This window comes from Anomaloglossus baeobatrachus, chromosome 2 (assembly GCF_048569485.1).
Source record: "Anomaloglossus baeobatrachus isolate aAnoBae1 chromosome 2, aAnoBae1.hap1, whole genome shotgun sequence".
NCBI classification, from domain to species: domain Eukaryota; kingdom Metazoa; phylum Chordata; class Amphibia; order Anura; family Aromobatidae; genus Anomaloglossus; species Anomaloglossus baeobatrachus.
Genome location: NC_134354.1, coordinates 159,064,433 through 159,092,149, shown reverse-complemented (window position 1 = coordinate 159,092,149; position 27,717 = coordinate 159,064,433). Strand labels below are relative to the sequence as shown.

The window sequence follows — 27,717 nt, the reverse complement described above, 5'->3', positions numbered from 1 at the left end:
TCGGGCACTTAATGTGGAAGCTAGGATTTGGGCTCATATTCTAACTCTGTGGGAGATGGAGACTCTACTCCTTGAGGCTCAGAGGGCACTGCAAACCACTGATCCTGCTCACCTACAGACCTTCCACATACAGTATACTACTGTTTTTTTGGGAACTCCACTGCAGTGTTCTATCCTTTAGATACGCAGAGGTGGAACATATTATGGTGCAATACCCGACCTGGTGCCTCCACCTCCTGTTGGATTTCATAGACTGGGTTCAAAAATCTGGGCAGCTTCCTCACAGGTGAAAAGATCAATCCATTTTCTTTATTCTGTCATAGCAGCAATGTTTCGACCTGATATAGATCTTTGTCAAGTATCATGCTTGATAAAGATCTAGTCAGGTTGAAACATTGCTGCTATGACACAATAAAGAAAATGCATTGACATTTTCATCTGTGGGGATGCTGTCCAGTACTCAATCTCCTGGTTGGAGGGGCACTGTTTGCATTGGGGTTGTATGTGCAGTGCACGGTTCATTTCCCAAAACGTTTGCTTCACCAACCTTCTCAGTGTTTGCAGTTTTTGTCAGTGTTCTCACACCCTGGCACGGACGTTGGCTCTCATACAATCCTCCTCAAGGTTGAGCTACAACTCGTTGATCTCCCTGCCATTTAGTCCAATCAACAGCATGTAGGGGGTGTATCCAGTCCTGATGTGGACTCAGTTATTGTACTACCGCAACAGTTCTGAAATGAATTTGAGGCATCTCATCTGGTCTTCTTCGAAAGTTCTCAATAACTGTAGAGGTGTCCAGTTAATGCACTCACAGGCTCCACTACCTTGGGGATGGTAAGACATTGTTCGGGACTTATAAATACCATAGAGTCAATGTAGATCCTCCATGACCTTCCTCTGGAAAAAGGCTCTTGGGTCAGTGTGGATCATCTTCAGGCACCCCCACACGTGGGTGAAGTCCTGTCAGACAGCACATGTTAGTGACAGATGTCTGGTGCCTGGTTGCAGTCCCCACCGCAAATTTAGTGAAGTGATTGGTCATTATTAAGAACTACTCATAGCCATTATGGGTGAACCAATCATGAGTTAGGCAATCATCAAGACCTCAAGTGGCTTAGATGTCTTAATACTTGGGTGGGGGACTGTTTTTTGGGCTGCTTGGTTAGTTCACACAGGTGACATGGTAAGCCGTTTTCCTCTAATACCTGAAGTAATTCAGGTCAATTGATGAGCCACTGCAAATTTCTTTCCCCCACAGAGTGTGCGCTTCTTTCATTCGCTTCTTTTGACAAGACTGATGCCTTTCCTTCTGATATCACCACGTGTCTTGGCGTTTTGAATTCTTTGGGCAGCTGTATTTTTCAGTATAATTAGCCATTTTTTCATGCAGAGCTGCTCCCACTGATCAAGTATCTGAAGCACACTGTCTGATAGGGTTTCTCTCTCTTCCTTGGTAGGCCTCTGACCAAAGGTCATCAACTTTCACAGCTCAGCCAGCAGCCAGTTGAGGGTTGCAACTATACCCATTTATCTCTTGGACATCCCAGTACTCTTTAGGATTGAAATTCCCCTTCTTACTCTTGAGCAGCTATCAGGGACATGGCTAAGTGTATGAAGTCAGGAATTGTAGCTCCCTCCAGCTCTTTGTCCACATCGTTAGTTAGTCACTCTTAACTTAATCTTGGCAGAGTGTCCACTGGGTATTCACGTCACGGCCGTTAACCTGTAGGATATGCTGTACTGAAATTTGGACAATCTGGCAACCATTGATCCAAGATCCCCAGTTTTGCCCCCTCTGCATCACAGTTGTCACCTGACTCGGAATCCCTTTTTAACTGTCTTCTCTCAAGGAAACATGTTCCTTACAAATCATTTCATGGTGGCCCTGGTCCTCCGGCAGATGGGGATATTATTGTTTAGATGCCATGGAGCAATGACTAGGAGTATCTTTTTCTGGCCACCCTCTTACAAGCCAAAGAAACTTAGTCTGGCACATGAAAGACACATCATACTTTTAAAATTGGAAGATGTCCAACAGTGTCATTAGCTCAGAACTGACAGCAAATAGTTTTTCAGAGAAGTCGGTCCAGAAGTGATGTTAATGGAAGTATTTTGACCAAAAGGCCAAGTAACTCAATTATGCACAAAAACATAGGACCTGGAGAGCATCAGGAGTGATGGAAAAATTTAAATATTTGTCTGTAACAGAAGACAGTTTATTTTGATGAAAGACTAAAGAATGAAATAATAATGAGTGTCTGCAGGCAAGAGTAAAGCATGGTGGAGCCTGAGATAACAACCATTGAGGTGTTGGGATTCATATAAATAAATGGTGGGGACATTTGAAGGAAAAAAAAAAGGTGTGCAGAGTAAAAGAAATACCAAAGAGTTGACAAAACACTTAAAGGGAACCTGTCAGGTCCTGTATTCACCCAGAACAAAGAGCGGTTCTGGGTGCATATTTCGGATACCTGCCTAGCAGTCCCAGCCTATAGTAGCATAAATAAAGGGATTTTTAGAAAGAGTATTTCTAAAGATCCCATATGATATGATAATGAGGCCAGGGCGTTAAGTTCCCCTGGCTAGTCGGCCCCCTTAGCATGTAAGCACACCCCTGTGGGCGTGCTAACATGCTAATGAATTTTCAGCGTCAGAGGCATGGTCACTCTCTCCTCTCTGCTGCTACTGTATCCAACGCTGGATTTCGGCTCAGTGCATGTGATCCCCGGACGTCCGGTCACCCGCACTACACCAGTTTGAAGCCGGGACGCATATGTGATGCCCTGGCAAAACCAGGTAGTCACAAATAGGCTCCTGCATAACACCTTCCCTCACTAGGAAACACACAGCCAACCATTAAACCCTAGTCACCCCCTTAGGGACAGATAGACACACCAGTGGGCGTGACCAGGCGGTCGGAATACGCCTAACCAGGAGTCCAGACAGCCCGGGGTCGGAAAAAGAAGTTAGTTCTGTCTAGAGTTCAGTTTGGAGAGGAGTGTGGGCTGGAGCTAGGGGTAGCTCCAGCAGTCAAGTCTAAGTTGAGCAGTACCAGGGTAGGAGCCCTGGTGCCTTGGCTAGGCGGCAGATGGTGGTCTCTGTCAGCAGGAGATGGGAAGAAGGCTCGGTGGAACCGAGATGGACCGGGCCAGGGTTGTAGCCTGTCAATACCAACATGGGGAACCGACCTGGAAACCGTAGCACAAAGTGGGGTACTGGGACCCTGAAACCAGGAGCCAGAAACAAGTGGAACTGGTTAATTGACCGATTGAGACCAGGACTAGAGGTCCTGTCCCACCCAAAGTCCCTCATAGAAGACAACAGCCCACCGATTAGGGATAAGAGGTCACCGCCAAGGCCCATAGATCCCACGGGCCAGCGTCTATGGGCACGGCTCCTTAGGCCACATCAAGCCGGGAGCGGACTCCTACGTTTCAAACTGGGAAGTCTTTTCTACTTAAACAGTGCAGGAAAAATATAGAGACCACCAGCCGGGTGGGGGATCCCGAATGCAACCGGCCACGGCACCAGCCACCACCACCTTGGTTTACCAGAGACTTGTGTGTTTTACTGAAAGTGAGTACACCAACACCCCCTGCGGTCATCATTCCCCCAGCACCAGAGCCATCGGGTCCCGGGGCCACCATCCCTGCCCACGGAGGGGTTAACATCTTGCTGCACAACATCTCCCCTGGGTGCCCCGTAACAGCAGCAGTGGTGTCCCACTTCACCACACGCCGTGGGTGGCGTCACAAACCTATTACAGCCTAGCCCGTACATCTATGTCCTCCATTTTTATTTGGCGTGTCCGCGAGACCCCCGGGTCCGGAGACCCTCGAGCCACCACCCCTGAAGGTCCGGATCCGTGCAGCGGTGGCTGCTGGCACGGGGGCGGCACACATTCACCCAGCCTCATAGTGCGCATGACCGGAAGTTAAAATTATTAACAATTAAAAAATATGTAAAATTCTAAGGAATAAATAATATATTAATCAATATCAAATAACTATAAAAGTATAATCGAAAAAATGTGTAAAAATACAGCAGCGTGAGACATACAGTAGGTTAGAAATGTTAAAACTAGTGATGTAAAAGGAGATATATTATATATACTATATATACTATATATATATATATACACACACACACACACACAGTACAGACCAAAAGTTTGGACACACCTTCTCATTCAAAGAGATTTCTTTATTTTCATGACTCTGTAGATTCACATTGAAGGCATCAAATGTATGAATTAACACATGTAGAATGAAATACCTAAACAACTGAAAATATGTCTTATATTCATATTCTAGGCTCTTCAAAGTAGCCACCTTTTGCTTTGATTACTGCTTTGCATACTCTTGGTATTCTCTTGATGAGCTTCAAGGATGTAGTCACCGGAAATGGCTTTCACTTCACAGGTGTGCCCTGTCAGGTTTAATAAGTGGGATTTCTTGCCTTATAAATGGGGTTGGGACCATCAGTTGTGTTATGCAGAAGTCTGGTGGATACACAACTGATAGTCCTACTGAATAGACTGTTAAAATTTGTATTATGGCAAGAAAAAAGCAGCTAAGTAAAGAAAAACGAGTAGCCATCATTACTTTAAGAAATGAAAGTCAGTCACTCCGAAAAATTGGGAAAACTTTGAAAGTGTACCCAAGTGCAGTGGCAAAAACCATCAAACACTACAAAGAAACTGTCTCTGTGAGGACCACCCCAGGAAAGGAAGACCAAGAGTCACCTCTGCTGCGGAGGATAAGTTTATCTGAGTCACAAGCCTCAGAAATCACAGGTTAACAGCAACTCAGATTAAAGACCAGGTCAATGCCACACAGAGTTCTAGCAGCAGACACATCTCTAGAACAACTGTTAAGAGGAGACTTTGTGCAGCAGGCCTTCATGGTAAAATAGCTGCTAGGAAACCACTGCTATGGACATGCAACAAGCAGAAGAGACTTGTTTGGGCTAAAGAACACAAGGAATGGACATTAGACCAGTGGAAATCTGTGCTTTCGTCTGATGAGTCCAAATTTGAGATCTTTGAATTCAACCACCGTGTCTTTGTGCGACACAGAAAAGGTGAACGGATGGACTCTACATGCCTGGTTCCCACCGTGGGGGGTGCTTTGCTGGTGACACTGTTGGGGATTTATTCAAAATTAAAGGCATACTGAACCAGCATGGCTACCACAGCATCTTGCAGCGGCATGCTATTCCATCTGGTTTGCGTTTAGTTGGACAAACATTTATTTTTCAACAGGGCAATGACCCCAAACACACCTCCAGGCTGTGTAAGAGCTATTTTACTAAGAAGGAGAGTAATGGGGTGCTACGCCAGATGACCTGGCCTCCACACTCACCAGACCTGAACCCAATCGAAATGGTTTGGGGTGAGCTGGACCACAGAGTGAAGGCAAAAGGGCCAACAACTGCTAAGCATCTCTGTGAACTCCTTCAAGACCATTGAAAGAACATTTCCGGTGACTACCTCTTGAAGCTCATCAAGAGAAGGCCAAGATTGTGCTAAGCAGTAATCAAAGCAAAAGGTGGCTACTCTGAAGAACCTGGAATATAAGACATATTTTCAGTTGTTTCACACTTTGTTGTTAAGTATTTCATTCCACATGTGCTAATTCATCGTTTGATGCCTTCAATGTGAATCTAAGATTTTTCAGTTAATATGGTGATTATTGTTTAGCATTCTCTATTGTATAATGAATGATATTTACCGTAATTATTATTAACTTGGAAGGGGTAGAAACATGCTATTATTCTTCCCAACTATGTACAGTGGAAATATGATGGATGTAAAATAATAAAAACAATTACATGTATGAAAAAAGCGGATATTGAATATAATGGAAGGACAAATGAAAAACTATTGGTTATTGGATGAACATCTCAGTAATTTAATTCAACTCGAAAAGGTCTCAGGGAATTAATTTTCTATATCCAGTAGAGTTGTTTCATTGTCAGAATCTCCAGTTTATTGGGAAGTTTAAGGGACACAATTGCTTTAATTGGAGTACTTGAAATGCACTGCACGTCCCTATTATGCATTAGTGTGCAATGTCTAGACAAACCGTGCTTCAGAAATCCCATGTTAATATTACTCCCTACTTTCGGTGCAACCAAGGTAGATTGTCCTATGTTAATAAATGGATTTTTGAGGTGTCTGGGAGGCAGAATATTCTTAAGAGTTGGTGGTTAGGGATGAGTGAATGTATTCGCCACTATTCGGTATCTGACGGATAACAGGCTATTCGCACCATTTGATATCCGACGGATAAAACCACATCCGCTCCGATACTTTCATTTTCATTTCTGACTACCTGGCACTTGTTTTCCAGCCAATGAACACATCTGATGTTGCTTGCCCTCACAGTAATACCGCAGCCATCTTTGTTGTAGTGTTACTGTGATTGGCTTGGCCGCACAGCATCATAGGGGCTATATAAGCCAGCGGCCATTTTGTGAACACGCAATGATAGGGAGCTGGTGGTGTACATAGACTGTATTGTGTGTGGGAGACCTGTCCATTGATCTAACTAATAAATAGTCCTTGTAAGGACTGAACACAGTGTCCAGTAGCTGCTAGCAGCTCCATAAATCACTTTTTTGACAAACAGAATGCAGGTCTTTCGGTCTCTCTTTCTGTCTATTGGTCTTTCCTTCTCCTCCCCTCTCTCATACTCACCGATCACTTACCGATCACCGGCGCGGCGCATCACAGCTGTCACATTGCTCTGGCGGCTTCTCCAGCTTTTGAAAATGCCGGCCGCTCATTATTCCATCTCGTATTCCCTGCTTCCCCCGCCCACCGACGCCTATGATTGGTTGCATTCAGACATGCCCCCACGCTGAGTGACAGCTGTCTCACTGCAACCAATCACAGCTGCTGGTGGGCGCGTCTATGTAGTGCAGTAATAAATAATTAAAAAAAAACGACGTGCGGTCCCCCCCAATTTTGATACTTACCAAGTTAAAGCCACACGGCTGAAGGCTGGTATTCTCAGGATGGGGAGCCCCACATTATGAGGAGCTCCCCAGCCTAAAAATACCAGCCAGCAGCCGCCAAAAATTGCCGCATTAATTAGATGCGACAGTCCCATAGCTGCCACTAAGTCCTAGCTTAATCATGGCAGGCGTCTATGAGACACCCCCCATGATTAACCTGTAAGTGAAAGTAAATAAACACAAACACCCAAAAAAATCCTTTATTTGGAATAAAAGACGAAAAAAGAACACCCTCTTTTACCACTTTAATAAAATCCCCAAATTCCCCTCCAGGTCTGGCGTAATCCATACGAGATCCCATGACGCATCCAGCTCTGCTACATGAAGCTTACAGGAGCGGCCGTAGAACACCGCTGCTCAGAGGTGACGTCACTCAGGTTACCCGCGGCCACCACTCTCAGCTGGAGGACTGCAGCTAGCCGCGGTTAACCTGAGTGACGGCACCGCTTCAGTCACTCAGGGGATTTGTGGTCACCGGTGAGTCCTTCACCTGTGATCACAAATCAGGCCATGGCACACACATAGAACGATGACAATGAAGTCGGGTGAAGTTCACGGACTACATCCGTCTCGCAGCCAGCCATGCTATATGGGGATGTAGCAGAGCCAAATGGGACCGCACTGTCAAAAATGCATTCAAAATGCATCCAAAATGCAGCATTTTGGATGCTTTTTGAAACGCACATGCAGTGTAAAGAATGAAAAAGGAAATGTGAATGAGTAGAGCTGCAGTGTAAAGCATATGAAAGGGGAGAGAGAGAGAGAGAGAGGAGAGATAGCGAGGAGAGAAGAGAGAGAGAGAGAGACAGAGAGAGACCAAGCATAATTCTGGCCCAGCCATTCTCAAAGCAGGAAGCTGAACTCACAGCCGCTCTCTGCTCATGCGGCCAGCATTTATTGTAAAGGAGGAGGGATCGTGGGGGATCAAAGCTGCGCCAGGTACAGAGACATCGGGGAACACCGGGGAACGCTGGGGGGTATGGAGGGTGACTTAGCTGGACCCGGGGAGGAGTTTTCTGTCGCATGTGTCATGGCAGAGGAAGACGGTGAATGTGGGCGGCACGGTGGTGTACCCGCTGCCGTCTTGGATGATCGGGAAGGGGTTGTGGGTCGGGGGGGGCAGAAATGCAGTCACGCACCTTCTACAGGCTGTGCCCATACTGGTTCTGCCTTTTCCCATCCATTTCAGCCTTTTCCTCAGTCCCCACAGCTCACGGTCAAACGGTCCAACTTGAAATTATTCAGGTTTCCCATAGACTTACATTGGGCTTCCAATATTTGCGAATAGACGAATAGCGGTGATGTGTTCACCGGATATTCGGCGAAGCGAATATTAGGGTATTTGATCATCCCTATTGGTGGTCATCAGAAGGTTCTCACCCACAAAGCTCCACAGTGCGGTCCCCCCTACATCTCCAGCCTCATCTCTGTCTATCACCTTACCCGTTCTCTATGCTCTGCAAATAACATTCGACTAACATCTACACTAATTCGAACCTCCCATTCCCGGATCCAAGACTTCTCCCGAGCAGCACCAATCCTCTGGAACGCTCTACCCCAAGAAACTAGGATCAATCACAACTTACTCAGCTTCAGATGCTCCCTAAAATCACATCTTGTTAGGGTGGCTTATCACACTCCCTAATCAAATTCAATTCACATAGCCCCTTCACGACTTCTCAGAACATAACTCCCTGTTACACTCCACCGCACTCAAAAGCATCTCAAAGTTTTGGCTGACTGGTTCAGGCAGGCTTTATCTATCCTCTATTTTTTTCAAATGGCTGGATTGTCGTAAATAAGCACTTGTACCTTGTCCCACCAACCTCATTGTAGATATAAGCTCTCACGAGCAGGGCTGTCTTTTTTGCGCTAATCATTGTATTTTCTATAACTGTTACTTGTTTGTATATAAACCTCTGCGGAATATGCTGGCGCTATAGAAATAGAGATATATTATTATTATTATTATTAGGTAAGTTTGGGCTGCTTGGGAATCAGTCCTCTGAGCACAGTAGTATGCGGCAGTGCTTTTGCAGAGATTTATGAATAAGATTATGTGCAGAATTTTTTAAGTGGTAACAAAATTGCACTGGTATTCAACACAAAAGATGGGTAGTTTTATTCAAGATCAAGTAAAATGGCTTGCAAGTGTTTGGTCATGTAAGATGTTTATTAATCCTATTAACCCTTCGTCGGGCTGAACTGGCCTGACAGGCACAGCTCACACGTTTTAATTTCCTCCTCCTTTCCAAGACAGCAGGTTATACCGCCCCTCCTAGTACCTTCCCATCTTTATGTGCTGCTTGAAATCCACCAACTAAATTTTACAGTGGTCCCTGGGGAGAGCAGGTGTGGAATTCCATGGCCTTGTGCCCAACTTCATCTTACTTTTGAGGATTCATAATTTCAGGGGGTTTTTTTCTCACAATTGTTTATTTTGCTTATTTTATGAATGAATAATTCAAAGTTTGTTGCTATTTTGTAGAAATAAGAATGGTTTTCTTAGAAATAAGAGGGTCACAGAAGGGTGACAAATTAAGAATACCAAAAATGCCACAACACAATCTGCCAACCTTGCATTTCTCTCTGCCAATGTGTTTCTTCTGCTGAACTTTTAGGCTATGTGCGCACTTACCGGATTTTGCCGCGGATTTGCCGCGGATTTGCTGCATGTTTCGCTGCAGAAAATGTTCATAACATCTTTGCAGTGAATCACCAGCAAATCCTATGGAGAAAAAAAATCCTGTGCGCACTGGGCGGAATTTGACAGCTGCATGTTTTGCTGCGGGAATCCCGCAGCAAAAACAAGTGCATGTCACTTCTTTTCTGCACATCGCTGCGGGATTTCACTCCATTGACTCCAATGTTAATCGTGAAATCCCGCAGGGAATAACGCAGGCAGCAAATTCTGTGCGGTTCACTGCGTTTTCCTGCATTATTCCCTGCGGTATTTCGCGGTTTACCTCCGGTAATGTGCATCGCTTGTCTGCGGTTTTGCAGGGAAGTGATGTCATTACAGGAAGAGGAAGCCGTGCAGAGAGTAAACACACACACATCACAGACACACACACATCACAGACACAGAACACACATAGAAAGAAAACGGAAATATAGGAAAAAAAGAACGTGGGCTCCGCTGTATATTTACCTTCCAGCCGAGGTAAGCACACAGCGGCGGGCCGGTATTCTCAGGCTGGGGAGGGAGAGGGGCAGGGTTAATGTCCCCCACCTCCCTCCCCCTCCCGCAGCCAAGAATATCAGCCGCAGCTGCCCCGGGACTGTCGCATGCACTATGCGGCAGCACCGGCGTGTCCCCGGCTCTTCTTGCCGCCGTGTAGCAGTGGCAGCAAGGTAATACAAGGGGTTAATGATGGTGGGGGACCACCGCCATTAACTCCAGGCTTGATCATGGCAGCGTCTATGTGACAGCTGACATGATAAACCCGAAAGTAAAGTGAATAAAACACAGACACCGAAAAATCCTTTATTTTAAATAAAACAAACAAGCCTCGTTCACCATTTTATTAACCCCTCCCGCACCAAAGCTCCGGCGTAATCCACCGCTCCAGCATAATCCACAGGTCCTGCGCTGCTTACATCCAGCCGCGACTGTCACAGACACAGCGCTGAATGAATGCAGCAGACAGCAGAGGTAATTACCGGTCATTTCCCACGGCCGGTAATGTGAACTCACTGCCGACCGTGGGAAATGCAGCGATCTGTCCTCTATCTGTCTGTCTATCTATCTATCCCTCTATCTATTCTTCTGTCTATCTATCCACTATCTCAGAATTAAATGACTTTTTTTTTTTTTCCTTCAATGTGCTTTATTGCATTGAATGCAATAAAGCACATCCCAACCTGCACGCGGCAAAACTGCGGCAATACCGCGAACAATACCGCGGTAAAACCGCAGCAAACCGCGGCAAACCGCATGCGGTTTTCGGGTGCGGTTTCCCGCGTTTTTTTACCGCGGGTGCGGTAATCTTTGAGAGCATGCGGAATTTTCTCAAGAAAATTCCATTTCCCAGTGCGCACATAGCCTTAATGTCTGAATCTTAGTGAACTTGACTCCATTATGGAGAAACCAGCAAGGCAAAATCCAGCAGAAACAGCTCAATATTTCGGTGTCAAAATTTTTTTTTTAATTTTTCATTTATTATAAATCTTTTAAAAAATCCATTCCAATTCATTTATTATAAATCTTTTAAAAAATCCATTCCAATAAATTTTTGGGTAGAGCAAGAAATTAATGCTATGCTATAGCACGACTACGCGTTTCAGCGTTATCTACATACCTTCTTCATGGAAGGCATGCAGATAACGCCGAAATGCTAAGTCGTGCCATAGCATGGAATTAACTCCTTGCTCTGCCATAAAATTATTTGGAATGCAATTTTTAAAAGATTTATAATAATTAAAAAAATCTATATATTTATATTTTTTGAGTTCGAAATACTCAGTTTTTTTAGATGGACTTTGCCTTGCTGGTTACTCCATTTTGTGAATATGGGATTCTCACCCCCATCTCCGTGTGGTTCTATGGACAAACTACATCTATTCCTTTTTCTGCACTTAAAAAGACACAATTACCAGTAAGCTGACATTTTTTTTGTTTTTCTGTTGTATTTTTTTTCATTAGCATCTTAGTGCCTAACAGTTCAAAGTTTTTTTTACCTAATTTTAAAGTTTATTAATAGTTATAGCCAGAAAACTGGAGGCTTGTAGAGAAGTTAGGTTACTTTTTGTTTCACTGCTTTAGGCCTTAAACACACTTCCGCATAAAAAACGTACGTGTCCCATGTTCCGTTTTTTTGGGTCCGTGTTCCGTTTTTTATGGGCGTTTCTCCGGTAGTGTGACATCTGTGTGATGGCGTATGCTCGCCGTGTGTGCGTGTGGAATGTCTGTGTATGCGTAAAATACGTAATGACATATTTGTGTGGTGTCCTTGTGAAATGATTCGTGTGTGTGGAAAAATGTCGTTTGATACATGCCCGCTGACAGCAGACAGAGACGCTCGATGAGAATAAACTCGGGTGAACCTCACCCGACTTCATTGCCATACCGCGGCTCTGTCTGTGTCGCGTCCTGATTAGTGGTCACCTGTGAAGGACTCACTGGTGACCGCTAATCCCCTGAGTGACTGAAGTTAGCGGCGACATTAGCGCTGCCGTCACTCAGGTTACCCACGGCTAGCTGGAGTCCTCCACCCGACACCGCTACTCACCTGTGACTTCTTCGCAGATCGTGCAGCTCACTTCAGTCACTTGGGTGATTCGCTGTCAGAGGTGGAGGATCCAGCGGTGGCCGCGAGTAACTTGAGCGACGTCGATCGCGCGGCTCACCTCAGTTGCTGCTTGGAGGTGATAGAGAGCGGTCATTGTGTGTCGCCGCTCCTGTCAATTTTATGTAGCAGAGCTGAGAGCGTCATGGAACATCCATGGATTACGGCGGACCTGGATGGGTTTTTTGGTTTTATTAAATTGGTGAACGAGGGTGTTTGTTTAGTTTAATTTTTCTAAATAAAGGATTTTTTGATTGTGTGGTTTTATTTACTTTTAATAACAGGTTAATGATGGTAGTTATCTTTGGGAGATGGCTGCCATGATTAACCTAAGACTTAGTGGCAGCTATAGGCTGCTGCCATTAACTCCTTATTACCCCGATTGCCACCGCACCAGGGCAATTCGGGAAGAGTCAGGTAGAGTTCCAGAACTGTCGCATCTAATCGATGCGGCTTTTCCGGGCGGCTGCTGGCTGATATTGTTAGGGTGGTGGGCTCCCCATAACGTGGGGCTCCCCATCCTGAGAATACCAGCCTTCAGCCATTTGACTTTACCATGGCTGGTATCTAAAATGGGGGGGACCGCACGCCATTTTTTAAAATTATTTATTTATTTTACTGCATAATATAGACATGCCCACCGGATGCTGTGATTGGTTGCAGTGAGACAGCTGTCACTCAGCGTGGGGGCGTGTCTGACTGCAACCAATCATAGGTGCCGGTGGGTGGGGGAAGCAGGGAATAGTAGATTGAATAATGAGCGGCCGTCATTTTCAAATTAATTGAAGCCGCGTATCTTTTGCACAGCTGTTCTTCGTCGCGCTGGTGATCGGGGATCGGTGAGTATGCGACAGGGGGAGATACAGACCGACAGACAAAGGGATAATGACTGACAACAACAGAAAAAAAAGGTAAATTGACTGACATTTAAAAAAAAAATTAGATTGCCCGACATCGCGCACACGAACGGTACGTGTAGCACACGGACATGCTACGTGTGCCGTCCGTGCAGGCACGGACCCATTGATTTTAGCGGGTCCATGCTGCGTGATGCTGGCGAAAAACGGACATGGCTGTGTGGGAAAACGCACACACGTACAAACGACACGGACAAACGTTCCGTGTGTTTTTACGTGTGTGTGCCTGCTACCATAGGGTAGCATTGGTCTACGTGTCTCCATGCCGCCGGTGCGTGCAAAAACATACTAAACACATACCGGCGGCACGGATGTGTGTCGAAGGCCTTAATGGTTAATAAATCAGTTTTTTGGCATCTGATTTCATATACTCTCTTTTAATACATTTGTATGACCGTCACTGATTACTTTTAGAGCCTTCCAATTGAGATAACTAGATATTATTTTATATATTTTTTTTATATTATCATCATTACTAGATACATTTTCCAACCTGTGCCTGTCAGGCGCATTCCTCCCAAACTCTGATGTAATGCTACCCCTGACAATTTCCAAAAATAGCGGTATAGCTATAGCACTTTCTTTAATCGCTAATGAATTGAAGTCTCCTTTAGGGTTCATGCGCAGGTAACTGCTGATTCTTCTGCAGCGATTTGATAGCACATGTGCGCTTCAAATCGCTGCAGAATGAATGTAGTATTTTTGTTAAACAAAGCCGATTTCATGAGCTATGGCTGCTGCCCCCACCATAGACAGAGTGGGAGCTGCATCCAAAACGTACAAATAATTGACATGCTGCTTTTATGAACGCACGGATTTGGGTCAAAATTTTAGCACCCAAATCGCTGCGTTAATAAAAGCAACGTGTGCACGTATCATGCACAATCTACATAGATTGTGCAGGGGATGCAGGACGCATGCATTTATGCTGCAGTGCTATACGCAGCGTAAATGCATGCTATTACGCAACGTGCGCATGAGCCCTTAATCTGACAGGCCATAAGGTGTAGGATAATATTAGATAACCCTCATACATCACACTTACCATGCAGAAAATGTGGAATAACAGTCATAAACATACATTTGTAGTTAAGATATATTTTATGAAGCATAAGTGATAGTTGTATATTATATTATATTCTTACCTTCAGATCTTCAAATGAATCCTTTTCAAGTAGAACTTTATAACGGTATTTCTTCATAGACTTTGTTATATTGCAGTTCCAGGTAACATTGACCAGTCCAGGAGAAATGTTAACTGTGAAATCCTTTAGCAATAGAACAGTATTTTCATCTGTATAGTTTAACACAAAAAATATATCAAAGTAGTAAAAACAGTGCCTGTAAGGTGGTGTTCACATGTCAATTTTTATTTCTCTTTTTATTTTATGTTTAGGGAGTACAGCAATGCAAATCAATATTCAATTGCAAGATTTAGTCATTTTAACTGGTTTTACTATTTCTAAAAATGTATCATTTTGCACTGAGTTGACCATCCATTATGATCCGTTTCCCTCAGGCCGCTTTCACATTGCGTTTTTTACCTACATTCACTGGTCCCGTGGGGGCATCTGTCCGAAGCTCACCTCCCCCGCTGTGGTCTTTGCCTGCTGTACCCAATGTTCGATGTCTGATGACCTCAACCTGATGTCTGGAGCCTTACCGAATGTCTAGGGTCCAATGACCTCTGCCTGATGTCTGGAGTCTGACCCGATGTCCATGACCTGTGCCTGAGGACCCGTGCCTGAGATCCTATTCCTGATGTCTGCTGGTGCTTTCCCTGCCAGTTCCTCTTCAGGACTTTGCTCTGAGTTTCTGTTCCCCCAGTCTTGCTGTCGCCCTGGCCCGCTCAGTTGCCACAGTCCTAGTCACTTGCCCTGGGAGTGGCACCTGGCATCCCGCCTCACGGCAGACACTTAGTCAAGCCCCTTCCTATGCTAAAGGGTTGGTTTGGGCTTCCTCCTGTGGTCGAGTGGGTCCACCGTACTCACGGACATTCGCTGTCTTCCTGGATCCGCTGGCGGTGAGATCGTGATAGAAAGGTTTAACTTCACAGGAAGCAGCATCTGCGATCCCATACTGTTTTTTCTGTATACTCTTTTGTTTCCTCCCCTGCCCAGGAGCAGTAGCATGTGCTGACCATACTTTTGCATCATCAGACACAGCCATTACAAATTATATAGCAGGAGCACATTTATAAGATTATCTCAGAAGAGGAACATTTTTTTTACCACATCCCAATGTGGAACTTATTATTCAAGATCTATTGATTAAAATGTACTTTTGTACGTGAGACAACCCCTTTAAGTGATAGCTGAGCTTCGGCTGTAACAGTAAGGACTAGTACCTTCACCACCCCGGTCTGTTTAACCCTCTATATGCCCCAATCAACAGGGATTGCTGTATTTAGAGGATTGTGAGAGGGACGGGGTTCTCTCTCTCACCTAATGATTGGCACCCCCACAACACAATTTCACTGATCCGATCATTGTCATGGCTGCTGGAGGTCAAATAGTGAATTACAAGTCTGCCAGCTATGTATAAGCATGGTCCAAAAGGTGTTTTGTCAGCATCACACTGACAGCTGTAATGCATGTGTATTGCAATGCATTAGATCAGTGATCAGAGAAGTAAAAGCTGAAATCCCATAGAAACATTAACTAAAAAAGGTAAAAAAGTAATTTTCTTTCTAAGAAATTAAAAAAACAAAACCAAAATAAAAAACTAAAAAAAAATATGCCAATAAATATACAGTGCAGACCAAACGTTTGGACACACCTTCTCATCTCTAGAACAACTGTTAAGAGGAGACTTTGTGCAGCAGGCCTTCATGGCAGAGTGCAATACCTCACAGAAGGATATAATAAGTAAGTAAAGCAATTCCTCCCTTACTTGGAGGGTGTGTGGAATAATCTCTGTTAATAATCACAGAAACAAAGGCAATGTGTGCGAAATGGCACCTACCTAGGTCCGCTCTTCTAGTGGTGCAAAAGAGACGAACAGCAGCATAAGCCGCACAAAGCTCCTACCTCTGTTCGCTCCCCTAGTGTGCGAGGATACGAACAACTGCCAGACGCAGTATAAGGAACGTTACCCTAGCGGCAACGTCCACCTACGAGTCGAATCACAAGGCCCAGCCAGACCATGTGCCTCAGGCACCTGCCTATGTCCGCTCCCCTAAGAGGTAAGGATACGGACAGCAGCCGAAGCTGTAAGGTATAAGAACGCTACCCTGCCGGTAGCGCTCACCTAGCATAGACAGAGGAATGCCTAGAGGAACGCACACAGAGCGTCTACTCTTATGCATGAACCAAGAGGACTGAGCGCCATGCAGCATGTGTCAGGGTCTTATATAGACTCTGTGCCTCATCCAAGATGGAGGACACCAGAGCCAATCTGCTGCCAGAACGACAGGAGTGACGTCATGCTGGCCTATCACCGAGCAAGGCGTCACAAGCACATGACCAGCGACCAATCGGCATAGAAGGTGTCAGAGACATGTGACCTCGTGTCAGCGATGATATCACCCGCACATGTGCAATGGCTCCAAGATAGGACTTAGTCTCCGGCGCTCGCACATGTGCAGTAGCAAGAAATCTGGACTTAGTCTCCAGCGCTCGCACATGTGCAGTAGCAAGAAATCTGGACTTAGTCTCCAGCGCTCGCACATGTGCAGTAGCAAGAAATCTGGACATAGTCTCCAGTGCTCGCAGCAACCGTAACAAGACCAGTCTGTGCATTGGTCTGATGAGTCCAAATTTGAGATCTTTGGATCCAACCACCGTGTCTTTGTAGAAAAGGTGAACGGATGGACTCTACATGGCTGGTTCACACCATGAAGCATGGAGGAGGAGGTGTGATGGTGTGGAGGTGCTTTGCTGGGGACACTGTTGGGGATTTATTCAAAATTGAAAGCATACAGAACTAGCATGCCTACCACAGCATCTTGCAGCGGCGTGCTATTCAATCCGGTTTGCGTTTTGTTGGATCATAATTTCTTTTTCAACAGGACAATGAACCCAAACACACCTCCAGGCTGTTTAAGGGCTATTTGACTAAGAAGGAGAGTGATGGGGTGCTACGCCAGATGACCTGGTCTCCACAGTCACCAGACCTGAACCCAATTGAGATGGTTTGGGGTGAGCTGGACTGCACAGTGAAGGCAAAAGGGCCAACAAGTGCTAAGTATCTCTGGGAACTCCTTCAAGACTGTTGGAAAACCATTTCCGGTGAATACCTCTTGAAGCTCATCAAGAGAATGCCAAGAGTGTGCAAAGTAGTAATGAAACCAAAATGTGGCTATTTTGAAGAACCTAGAATATAAGACATATTTTCAGTTGTTTCACACTCTTTTAAGTATTTCATTCCACATGTTTAAATTCATAGTTTTGATGCCTTCAATGTGAATCTACAATTTTCAGAGTCCTGAAAATAAAGAAAACTCTTTGAATGAGAAGGTGTGTCCAAACTTTTGGTCTGTACTGTACATATTTATGTAAAAACAAGATATATTGAAAAAAGTATTGGTATTGCTGGGTCCAGAAAACCTGATCTACAAATAAAACCTTCACACTATGTAACCTCTTCAGTGAACACCGCAAAAAACATAAATAAAAACTGTAGCAAAAGCTGTTTTTTCATTATACAGCCAATCAAAACAAAGAATAAAACATGATCAAAAAGCCGTATGTAATTAGTAAAGGTATCGCTGAAAATGTTATCTGGTCCAGCAAAAAACAAACCCCACTCAGCTTCAAGATCGGAAAAATAAAAAAAGGTATAGCTGTCACAATACGGCAACGCACAACAAATTTTTTCTACAACAATACATTGTGCAAAAGCAGTAAAATATAAAAACTGTATAAATGTGGTATCACTGTAATCATACTGATGCAAAGAATACAGTTGTATTATCACTTTTTCCACACGGTGAGCAGCATAAAAAAATCCTAAATTCCTGTTCTTTGTTCATTCTGCCATCAAAAGTCAGGATAGAAAGTGATAAAAAATGGTATGTCCGCAAAAATGATACAACTAACAACTCCAACTCATCCTGCAAAAAAGTAGTCATATCACTTGTACCACAAAATGAATGGCATAAAAAAATAAAACCAATTGTTGAATGGCTGTTGATTTGTTCATTCTGCCTCCCAAAATAAGGATCAATTCACACATAGCAACCTCTACTCAAAATATTATGTTTTGCAAAGTGTGCACAGTACCAACATTCCAACCTGTACTTTGAAAAATGAGATTTAGCAAAAAATTGCAATTTTTCGAGCTACCTCGCCAACGTCACGGCAAATCTCTTGAGGCAGTCCTACACTAAAATATTTTTATTTAAAGTGTGCCAAACGGCCTCACATATGCACAATAGGACTGCACAGCACGTACCTGGTGCTTTCAATTCACACATATCCTACAATCTACGCAAAGCACTTACATCGAGGTTTACTTGTAATACCCTGAAACACGTGATATGCACAAAATCCATGATTACCTGTAGTCACAGGTGGAGTACCGTGGGAACCTCCAGCTGTGACCGCAGATAAACTGAGTGACATCACTGCTTACAGCTGCAACTTAGTGAGTCTTTGCCTGAAGCCGCAACATGCGGTCATGTACTGTGCCTGTGCGCTGTGACTTCAGTTTGTAGCAGAGCTGGGATCATCATGGGGCAGTCGGGATGAGCTGGGTAAAGTGTCAGGATTGTCACATTTAATAGATTAAATTTTGAAGGCTGCTATTTTTAGGCTGGCAGGTCCAATAACCATGGTTCTCCCCAGCCTGAGAATACCAGCCCTCAGCAGTCACCTTTATCTTGGCTGGGTATTAAAATTAGGAGAGACCGTATGCCGTTTTTTAAAATTATTTATTTAAAAAATTAAAAAAAAAAAAAGCTGCATAGAGCCTCTCTTATTTTCATAAAGAAACATGTTAGTGGTATAAATGTAATTATTTTTTCTTAATCACCCAGTGGTGTAAAATTTGGTGAAACACCTACATTTTTAAAATGCTCACTGCATCACTAGATGTAGTCATTGAAGGGTGTAGTTTGTAAAATGAGGTCACTCTTTGGAGGTGTCTGCTGTTCTGGCACCTCAGGGGCTCTGCCAATGTGCCATGGCACCTGCAAAACATTCCGGCAAAATCTGCACTACAATATAGTGCTCCTTCCCTTCTGAGCTTTGCACAGTGGCTAATAGGCAGTTTTCAGCTGCTTTAAATGCTCACTTCACCCTAGATACATTTCTCAAGTGGTGTAGTTTCCAAAATGAAGTCACTTGTGGGGGTGTTTCTGCTCTTTTAGCATTTTAGGAGTTCTCCTGATGTGACATGGTATACGTACGGTAATCTATTATAGCAAAACCTACTCTCTAATAGTCAAACAGCGCCTCTTCCCTTCAATTTACCCAAACAGTAGTCTCTCACTACATATTGGGTATTGCTGTACTCATGAGGAATTGCACAAAAAATTGAGTGGCACAGTATTTCCTGTTACCCTTGTGAAAATGAAAAATGTTTATGGTCCAATGTTTTAAAATTCTGTGAAGCACTTGTGGGTTAAGGATGCTTATTACACTCCTAGATAAATACATTGAGGAGTGAAGTTTCCAAAATGAGGTTCTGCTGTTTTGACAACTTAAGGGCTTTTATGGTAACTGCAGTCTATTTCAGCCAACTCTGAAGTAGTGCTCATTCCCTTCTGAGCCCTGCTGTGTGCACAAACAGTTGCTTCTCACCAAATATGGGGTATAGGTTATTTCTGGAGAAATTGTGAAAGAAATTGGGTGATCTATTTTCACCTGTTACTCTTGTTAAAATGAAACATTTGGAATAAAGCAACATTGTAGATTTTTATTATATTCTTCCACATAGTTATTATTCCTGTAAAGTACTTGAAGTGTTAACTAACTTCCTAACTTCAGTTTTGAATATCTTGAGGGGTGTAGTTTCTAGAGTGTGGTCTTCTTTGGGGCTTTTTGGACACATAGGACCGTCAAAGTCACTTCAAAAGTGAAGTGGTTCCTAAAAAAACAGGATTTGTAAATTTTGTTTAAAAATAAAAAAATATTGCTAAACTTTTAAGTCTTCTAACAAAAAAAATATATTTTTCAAAAGTAATGTTGACATAAAGTAGACATGTGGGTAAATGTTATTTATGAAATATTTTGTGCTGTATAACTGTTTGTAATGAAGGTATACAATATTCATAAATAAATGCAAATCACCTAAATTTACTACTATCATGAAGTATAATGTGTAATAAAAAAAACTATTTCAGTATCACTGGAAACCGTTGAAGCATTCTAGAATTATTACCACATTAACCCCTTAGTGACGGAGCTAATTTTCACCTTAATGACCAGACCAAATTTTGCACTTCTGACCAGTGTCACTTCATGAGGTTATAACTCTGGAACGCTTCAACGGATCCTGGTGATTTTGAGATTGTTTTTTCGTCACATATTGGACTTCATGTTATTACCAAATTTAGGACAATATTTTTTGCGTTTATTTATGAAAAAAATTGAATTTTGGCAAAAATTTTGAAAATTTAGCAATTTTCAACTTTTGAATTTTTATACCATTAAACCAGAGATTTCTGTGACACAAAATAGTTAATAAATAACATTTCCCACTTGTCTACTTTACATCAGCACAATTTTGGAAACAAAATTTTTTTTTGTTAGGAAGTTAGAAGAGTTCAAAGTTTATCAGCGATTTCTCATTTTTACATCAAAATTTACAAAACCATTTTTTTAGGGACCACATCACATTTGAAGTGACTTCAATAGGCCTAGATGACAGAAAATACCCAAGAGTGACACCATTCTAAAAACTGCACCCCCCAAAATACTCAAAACCACATTCAAGAAGTTTATTAACCCTTCAGGTGCTTCACATGAACAAAAGCAATGTGGAATGAAAAAAAGCAAAAATTAAATTTTACCTAAAAATGTTGCTCTAACCCAAATTTATTCACTTTTAGAAGAAATAACACAACAAAATGGACCACAAAACTTGTTCCCCACTTTCTTATGAGCACGCTGATACCCCACATGTGATCAGAAATCTCTGTTTGGACAAATGGGAGGTCTTGGAACCGAAGGAGCAATACTTGAATTTTGGAAAGCAAATTTGGCTGAAATAGATTGCGGGCACCATGTTGCATTTACAGGTCCGCTAAGGTACCTAAACAGAAGAAACCCCTCACAAGTGACGCCATTTTGAAATCTAGACCCCTCAAGGCCTCTATCTAGGGGTATAGTGAGCATTTTAGATCCACAGGTACTTCACAGATTTTGTTAACGTTACGTTGTCATATTGAAAATTTTAGTAATTTTCTCAAAAATGTTGCTTTAGCATCAATTTTCTCACTTTTTCAAGAGGTAATTCCAAAAATTTGACCTAAAGGTTTGTTAACCACTTTTTTATGAGCACGGTGGTACCTCACATGTGGTCTGAAACTTTTGTTTGGACAAATGGGAGGGCTTGGAACGAAAGGAGCAATATTTGAATTTTGAAAAGGAAATTTGGCTGAAAAAGATTGCGGGCACCATGTCGCATTTGGAGGTCCCCTAAGGTACCTAAACAGCAGAAACCCCACACAAGTGACCCCATTTTGGAAACTAGGCCCCTCAAGGAATTTATCTAGATGTTTGGTGAGTACCCTGAACCCCCAGGTGCGTCACAGAATTTTATAACGTTGAGCCATGAAAATAAAAAAATAAAATTTTACCACAAAATTGTTATTTCAACCAGGTAGCTTTTTTTTCACAAGGGTAACAAGAAAAAAATCACCATGAAATTTATTGTGCAATTTCTCCTGAGTTTGGTGATACCTTATATGTGGTGGAAATCAACTGTTTGGGCGCATGACAGGGCTCGGAAGAGAAGGAGCACCATTTGACTGCAAAATTGTCTGGAATCAATAGCGGACGCTATGTTGCATTAGGAGAGCCCCTGAGGTGTCTATACAGTGAAGCTCCTAAACATGTGGCCACATTTTGGAAAATAGACCCCTGAAGGAATTTATCTAGATGTTTGGTGAGTACCCTGAACCCTCAGGTGCTTCACAGAAGTTTATAATGTTGAGCTGTGAAAAAAAAATAATAAATTTTTACCACAAAATTGTTACTTCAACCAGGTAGCTTTTTTTTTTACAAGTGTAAAAGGAAAAAATTAAGCATAAAATTTATTGTGCAATTTCTCCTGAGTATGCTGATACCTTATGTGTGATGAAAATCAACTGTTTGGGTGCACAGCAGGGCTTGGAAGGGAAGGAGCGCCATTTGACTGCACAATTGGCTGGAATCATTAGCGGACGCTATATTGCATTTGGAAAGCCCCTAAGGTGCCTAAACAGTGGAGGTCCCCCACAAGTGACCCCATTCTGGAAACAAGACACCTCGAGGCTTTTATCTAGGTGTATATTGAGCAGTTTGAATCCAAGAGTACTTCACAGAATTTGATAAGCTTAGGTTGCCATATTGAAAATTTTCATTTTTTTCACAAAAATGTTGCTTTAGCATCATATTTCTTACTCTTTCAAGAGGCAACAACAAACCGTGGACCCCACAGGTTGTTATCCAATGTCTTATGAGCACAGGGATACCCCACATGTGGCCAAAAACCTCTGTTTGGATAAATGGGAGGGCTTGGAATGGAAGGAGCACCATTTGAATTCTGGAAAAGTTTAAATAAATTGCGGGCACCATGTCACATTAGCAGGGCCCCTTGGGTACCTATACAGCAGAAATCCCCCACAAGTGACCCCATTTTGGAAACTGGATTTTATTCAGGAGTATAGTAATCATTTTGAATCCACAGGTACTTCACAAAAATGTTGCTGTAGCAACAAATTTCTCGCTTTTAGGCTATGTGGCCAAGATCCAGCGACACGGCGTCTAGTACACAGTGTCAGCCTTCCTGCAGAGATGTGAGTGTTGTCCACGGGAGAACGCAGCTGCCCATGCCCACGATTTGGGTTCAGGCTGCTGTGGAGCTCTATGCTACCTGCAGACAACACTCTTGTCTCCGCAGCATAAATTGACATGCGGAGGCTCGGGAAGCTGCACCACAGGTCGGTTTATGCTGCGGAGAAAAGAAGCACATTGGGCATAGGATTTCTACTTCCACTGTGCTTCTACTGCACAATGCAGCACTATGGATGCAGGGAAAACACTCTGCGCCCAAAACGCTGCAAATCCTGATTGTGGGCACACAGCGTAAAATGCTACAATGGATGAATGGATAGATGTCAAACATATATAACGTCCCACCCCCTGCATATTCTAAGCTGGCACCATTTAGTGCCTTTCATGTGGCACTAAAGGGTGCCTAGCCTTGTATTTAGCCCCCCAAAAAATTAATAATTAAAATAAACGACGTGGGGTCCCCCCTATTTTTGATAGCCAGCTAGGGTAAAGCAGACAGCTGTAGCCTGCAAACCACAGCTGACAGCTTCACCTTGGCTGGTGATCTAATTTGGAGGGCTCCCCAGGCGTTTTTTTTAAAAAAAAAACAAAAAAATAACGTGGGGTCCCCCCCAAATTAGATCACCAGCCAAGGTGAAGCGGACAGCTGGGGTCTGGTATTCTCAGGGTGGGAAGAGCCATGGTTATTGGACTCTTCCCAGCCTAAAAATAGCAGGCCGCAGCCGCCCCAGAAGTGGCACATCCATTAGATGCGCCAATCCTGGCGCTTCGCTCCAGCTCATCCCGCGCCCTGGTGCGGTGGCAAACGGGGTAATATACGGGGTTGATACCAGCTGTAATGTCACCTGGCATCAAGCCCTGGGGTTAGTGATGTCACGGCATCTAAACAGATACCCGACATCACTAACCCAGTCAGTAATAGAAAAAAATAAAGACAAAAAAAAAAATGTATTTGAAAAAAAAACTCCCCGAAACATTCCTTTTTCACCAATTTATTGAAAATAAATAAATTTTGGTCGCTGTAATCTATTTTGGAGGTTCCTCGGCGACTCTGGACCTTCTAGAATATAGGGGGCACGTTCAGGGAACGTATCCCCCATTTTCTGGAAGAGCAAGCTCTCCATGAGCAGTGTAGGTGCAGTAATCTGAGAATACTGCACTCACACTGCCCCGGTACAACCTAGGGCAGAGTGACCTGCAGTAACCTCATTCCAGAATATGAGGGGTACGCTCACAGAACGTACCCCCCATTTTCTGGAACAGCAGTCACTCCATGTGAGGAGTGTGGCTGCAGATTACTGCACTCACTCTCCCCCGGTCCACAGTGGAGCAGCCTGTGCAGCAGCGACGTCAGCGTCCCTGCTTGCAGGGATCCAGCTGACAGCCGCTGTCTGCGCATGCGCCGCCAGCTTTCCAGAGGGAGTGATCGCGGGGACGGAGCAGCAACAGCCGCCAGGTGACGTAAGACCGGGGGCTGGGGCTGGGGGGGGAGTGATGGGGGGTGACGGCGGGACCTGGGGACACCTTTCTGCCGCATGTGACGTGTCACATGTGGCAGAAAGAGCAGGATGAATGCGGCCGCTGCACGCCGACATCCTGCATGCTCCGGAGGGGGGAAGGGGAGCGCTCTAGAGAACCGGAGGGGGCTCCGGGGACCAGGGATCTCCGGTGCAACGGAGGAGGGGTCAGGGGGAGGACATTTCCCTCCGATCTGAAATGTTTGATCATTTCAGATCGGAGGGAAATGAATGCAGAGCCGGCGGCGGCGGCAGTTTTCGGCACGCGGCAGCGCCATTTTGGATGTCCGGGGGGGGGTGGGGGTTGGTTTCTCCGGTACCGGAGGCTTTGGGGGCACTAAAGGATTATATTTCTTTCTCATCGGACATGTTTGATCATGTCCGATGAGAAAGAAATCAGTATTATTTGCCTTTTTTTTTTATGTGTACGTCGGTATACGGTGTATACCGGCGATCACATTATCGGGGGCCAAAAAAACCCCCCCGGTTCATAATCTTGGGGGTCTCAGCTACCTCCGGTAGCTGAAACCCCCGAGATTTTTCGTCACTGGGGGGCGCTACAAGCTTTTTCCGGCCTGACGTCTCAAGACGTCGGAACAGAATAAGTACCCTGTTTTTCCGACGTCTTGAGACGTTAGGCCGTCGCTATGGGGTTAAGTGACACTTGGTAAAATGGAAAAATGTGGCCACGTCAGAAAGGTGAAAACAGGCTTTGGTGGGAAGGGGTTAAAATCAGTGTCTGAACAAATGGAGTCCATTGAAGTGAGAGAGATAAGGGGCTCTACAGTATGTTACTCTTAATATTGAGAAAGCTCTAGCATTTAGGGTTTTAACCCCTTCACGACTGAGGACGTATTGGTACGTCCTAAATCATGAAGGGGTAATCACCGCCGGCTGCAGACATTGAACAGGAGATATCTGTGGCTTACAGGCGTAAGTGGATCCGCACCTGCGCCTGTCAACCCCTTAGATTGCGCTGTCAAAATGTGACAACACATTTTAAATGACTGCAGCTGGGAAATCGCCTTTTCCCACCGCCATCAGGGGCCTCATGACACGATCATGGGGAGCCGATGGTTGCCATAGTAGCGATGGGTCATGTGATGACTCCTGTCGCTATCATGACGTAGTTTCTATTTCAGCTGACAGAGCAGCGGCTGTAACAGGAACACTTCATTTCTACTGATCAGAGCTGTGCAGCTCTGATCAACAAAAATGAATCAGCGATCAGACCATAGATCCTTATAGTCCCCTAGGGGAAATAGTAAAATAAAAAGTAAAAAAGTTTTAAAAAATTTAAAAAAAAAACACAAAAACCCTAAAACTTCAAATTACCCCCATTTGCACCATTGAAAATTAATCGATTAAAAAAATAAAAAATATACACATATTTTCACGATACATGGTATTCTATGGTGTCAACTAATTAATCATGGATAGGCATCTATGGTATGCGCCCATATGTTTCATGATAATGCAATGAAATCCCGCTGTAGCATCATATGTATATGTGTGCGATGCAGGGGATGGATCTGTTTTAAGTGTCAAAAACAGCGCTGTACGCGTGCGCGTCGGCGGTGACGTTCCCCTTGCTTCCCTTGGCTGTGTCCTGGGGGCGGCGTCGCCCTCCCGGTCATGTGGTGTTCGCGTGATCGGGTGGGCGGTGTCAGGGCTCCTGTCGCGGTGGGGAGTGGGAGGGTCTGTTGCCAGGGACGCTCACGCGTCGTCGTTGGTTATCATCAGCTAATTGATATAGTCTGATGTCTATTTTTTCACGATACATGATATTTTATGTTATTAACTAACTAATCATAGATCGACATCTATACTATGTGTCAATATGTTTCATGATAATGTAAAGATATCCTGCAGCAACATCACATGTATATATGCGTATGATGCAGGAGATGGAATTGTCTCAAGTGTCAGAAACAGCATTGCACGCATGCGCGTCGGCGGTGACGTTCCCCTTGCTTCCCTTTGCTGTGTCCTGGGGGCGGCGTCGCCCTCCCGGTCATGTGGTGTCCGCGTGATCGGGTGGGCGGTGTCGGGCTCCTGGCGCGATGGGGAGTGGGAGGATCTGTTGCCGGGGACGCTCATGCATCATCGTTGGTTACTCTTGATGGATTGGCTCCGGGTTTCTTTTTATACCACGACATTTCCTTTGTATGGCACCACCCCTGACGCAGGCATCTGCCGAAACTGACGTCCGTCGGGTGGGGGGCTCCGGTGAGTGTGGTGAGGTGTTCCATGGTGAGCAGCATATATTGTGCCACTGGCATTATGGTTTGATCTGCCGCCTTGATGGTGGAGGGCTTCTGTGGATTCCCATCAGACAGTGACATGATGACTATACTTTATGGTAGGAGATAATATTATGGTGATTGAAACTATTGTCTGATTGGGTGTCTCTAGACACTCTCTACTATTATCACTGTGTATTGGTGGACACCACCGGTCGTATACCCCTCTGTGTATGCTTGTCTCCATACCTTGCACCCGTTAATCAATAAATATCCTTTTAATTGCATTGGATGTTTGATTGCCTTTTTTCCTTGTTGTGTTGGTGCGATTTATCCATGGTCCTTATGTACCACACACCAATTGTATTATGAAAATGTGCAATTAGGTTATTACTATGATGGTGGAGTGGGTGTTAAAAAGTATAATCATTACATATTTGGTATCGCCTTGTTCAGAAATGCCTGATACTGTATATCAAAATATAAGATTAATTAACCTGATTGGAATTTTTTTTCCTGAATGCCTTTTACCAAACGCCAAAATTATGTTTCTTGGTCGTTGCAAAATGCAATAACAAGTGATCAAAACAAAGCATCTGCGCAAAAATGGTACCATTAAAAACATCAGCTCGGGACACAATAATAAGCCATCATGGAGCCCCATATCCTGAAAAATGAGAACGCTATGGGCCGTGGAGTTGGACAAACTTCTGAATTTTTTTTAACCCCTTATTTAAAAATAAACCTATAAATGTTTGGTGTCTACAAACTCGTACCAACCTGTGATATCA

At 44.0% G+C, this 27,717-nt stretch overlaps 1 protein-coding gene across 2 annotated transcripts in view; it reads right to left on the bottom strand.

Annotated features, from left to right (window-relative positions):
- LOC142291156 (granulocyte-macrophage colony-stimulating factor receptor subunit alpha-like) overlaps positions 1 to 27,717 on the bottom strand; it is a 151,193-nt gene that overhangs the window by 62,434 nt on the left and 61,042 nt on the right. For both annotated transcript variants that reach the window (XM_075335458.1, XM_075335459.1), the window contains exon 3: positions 14,371 to 14,519. In XM_075335458.1, the coding sequence (XP_075191573.1) occupies positions 14,371 to 14,519 (149 nt within the window). The remainder of the gene's footprint in view (positions 1 to 14,370; positions 14,520 to 27,717) is intronic.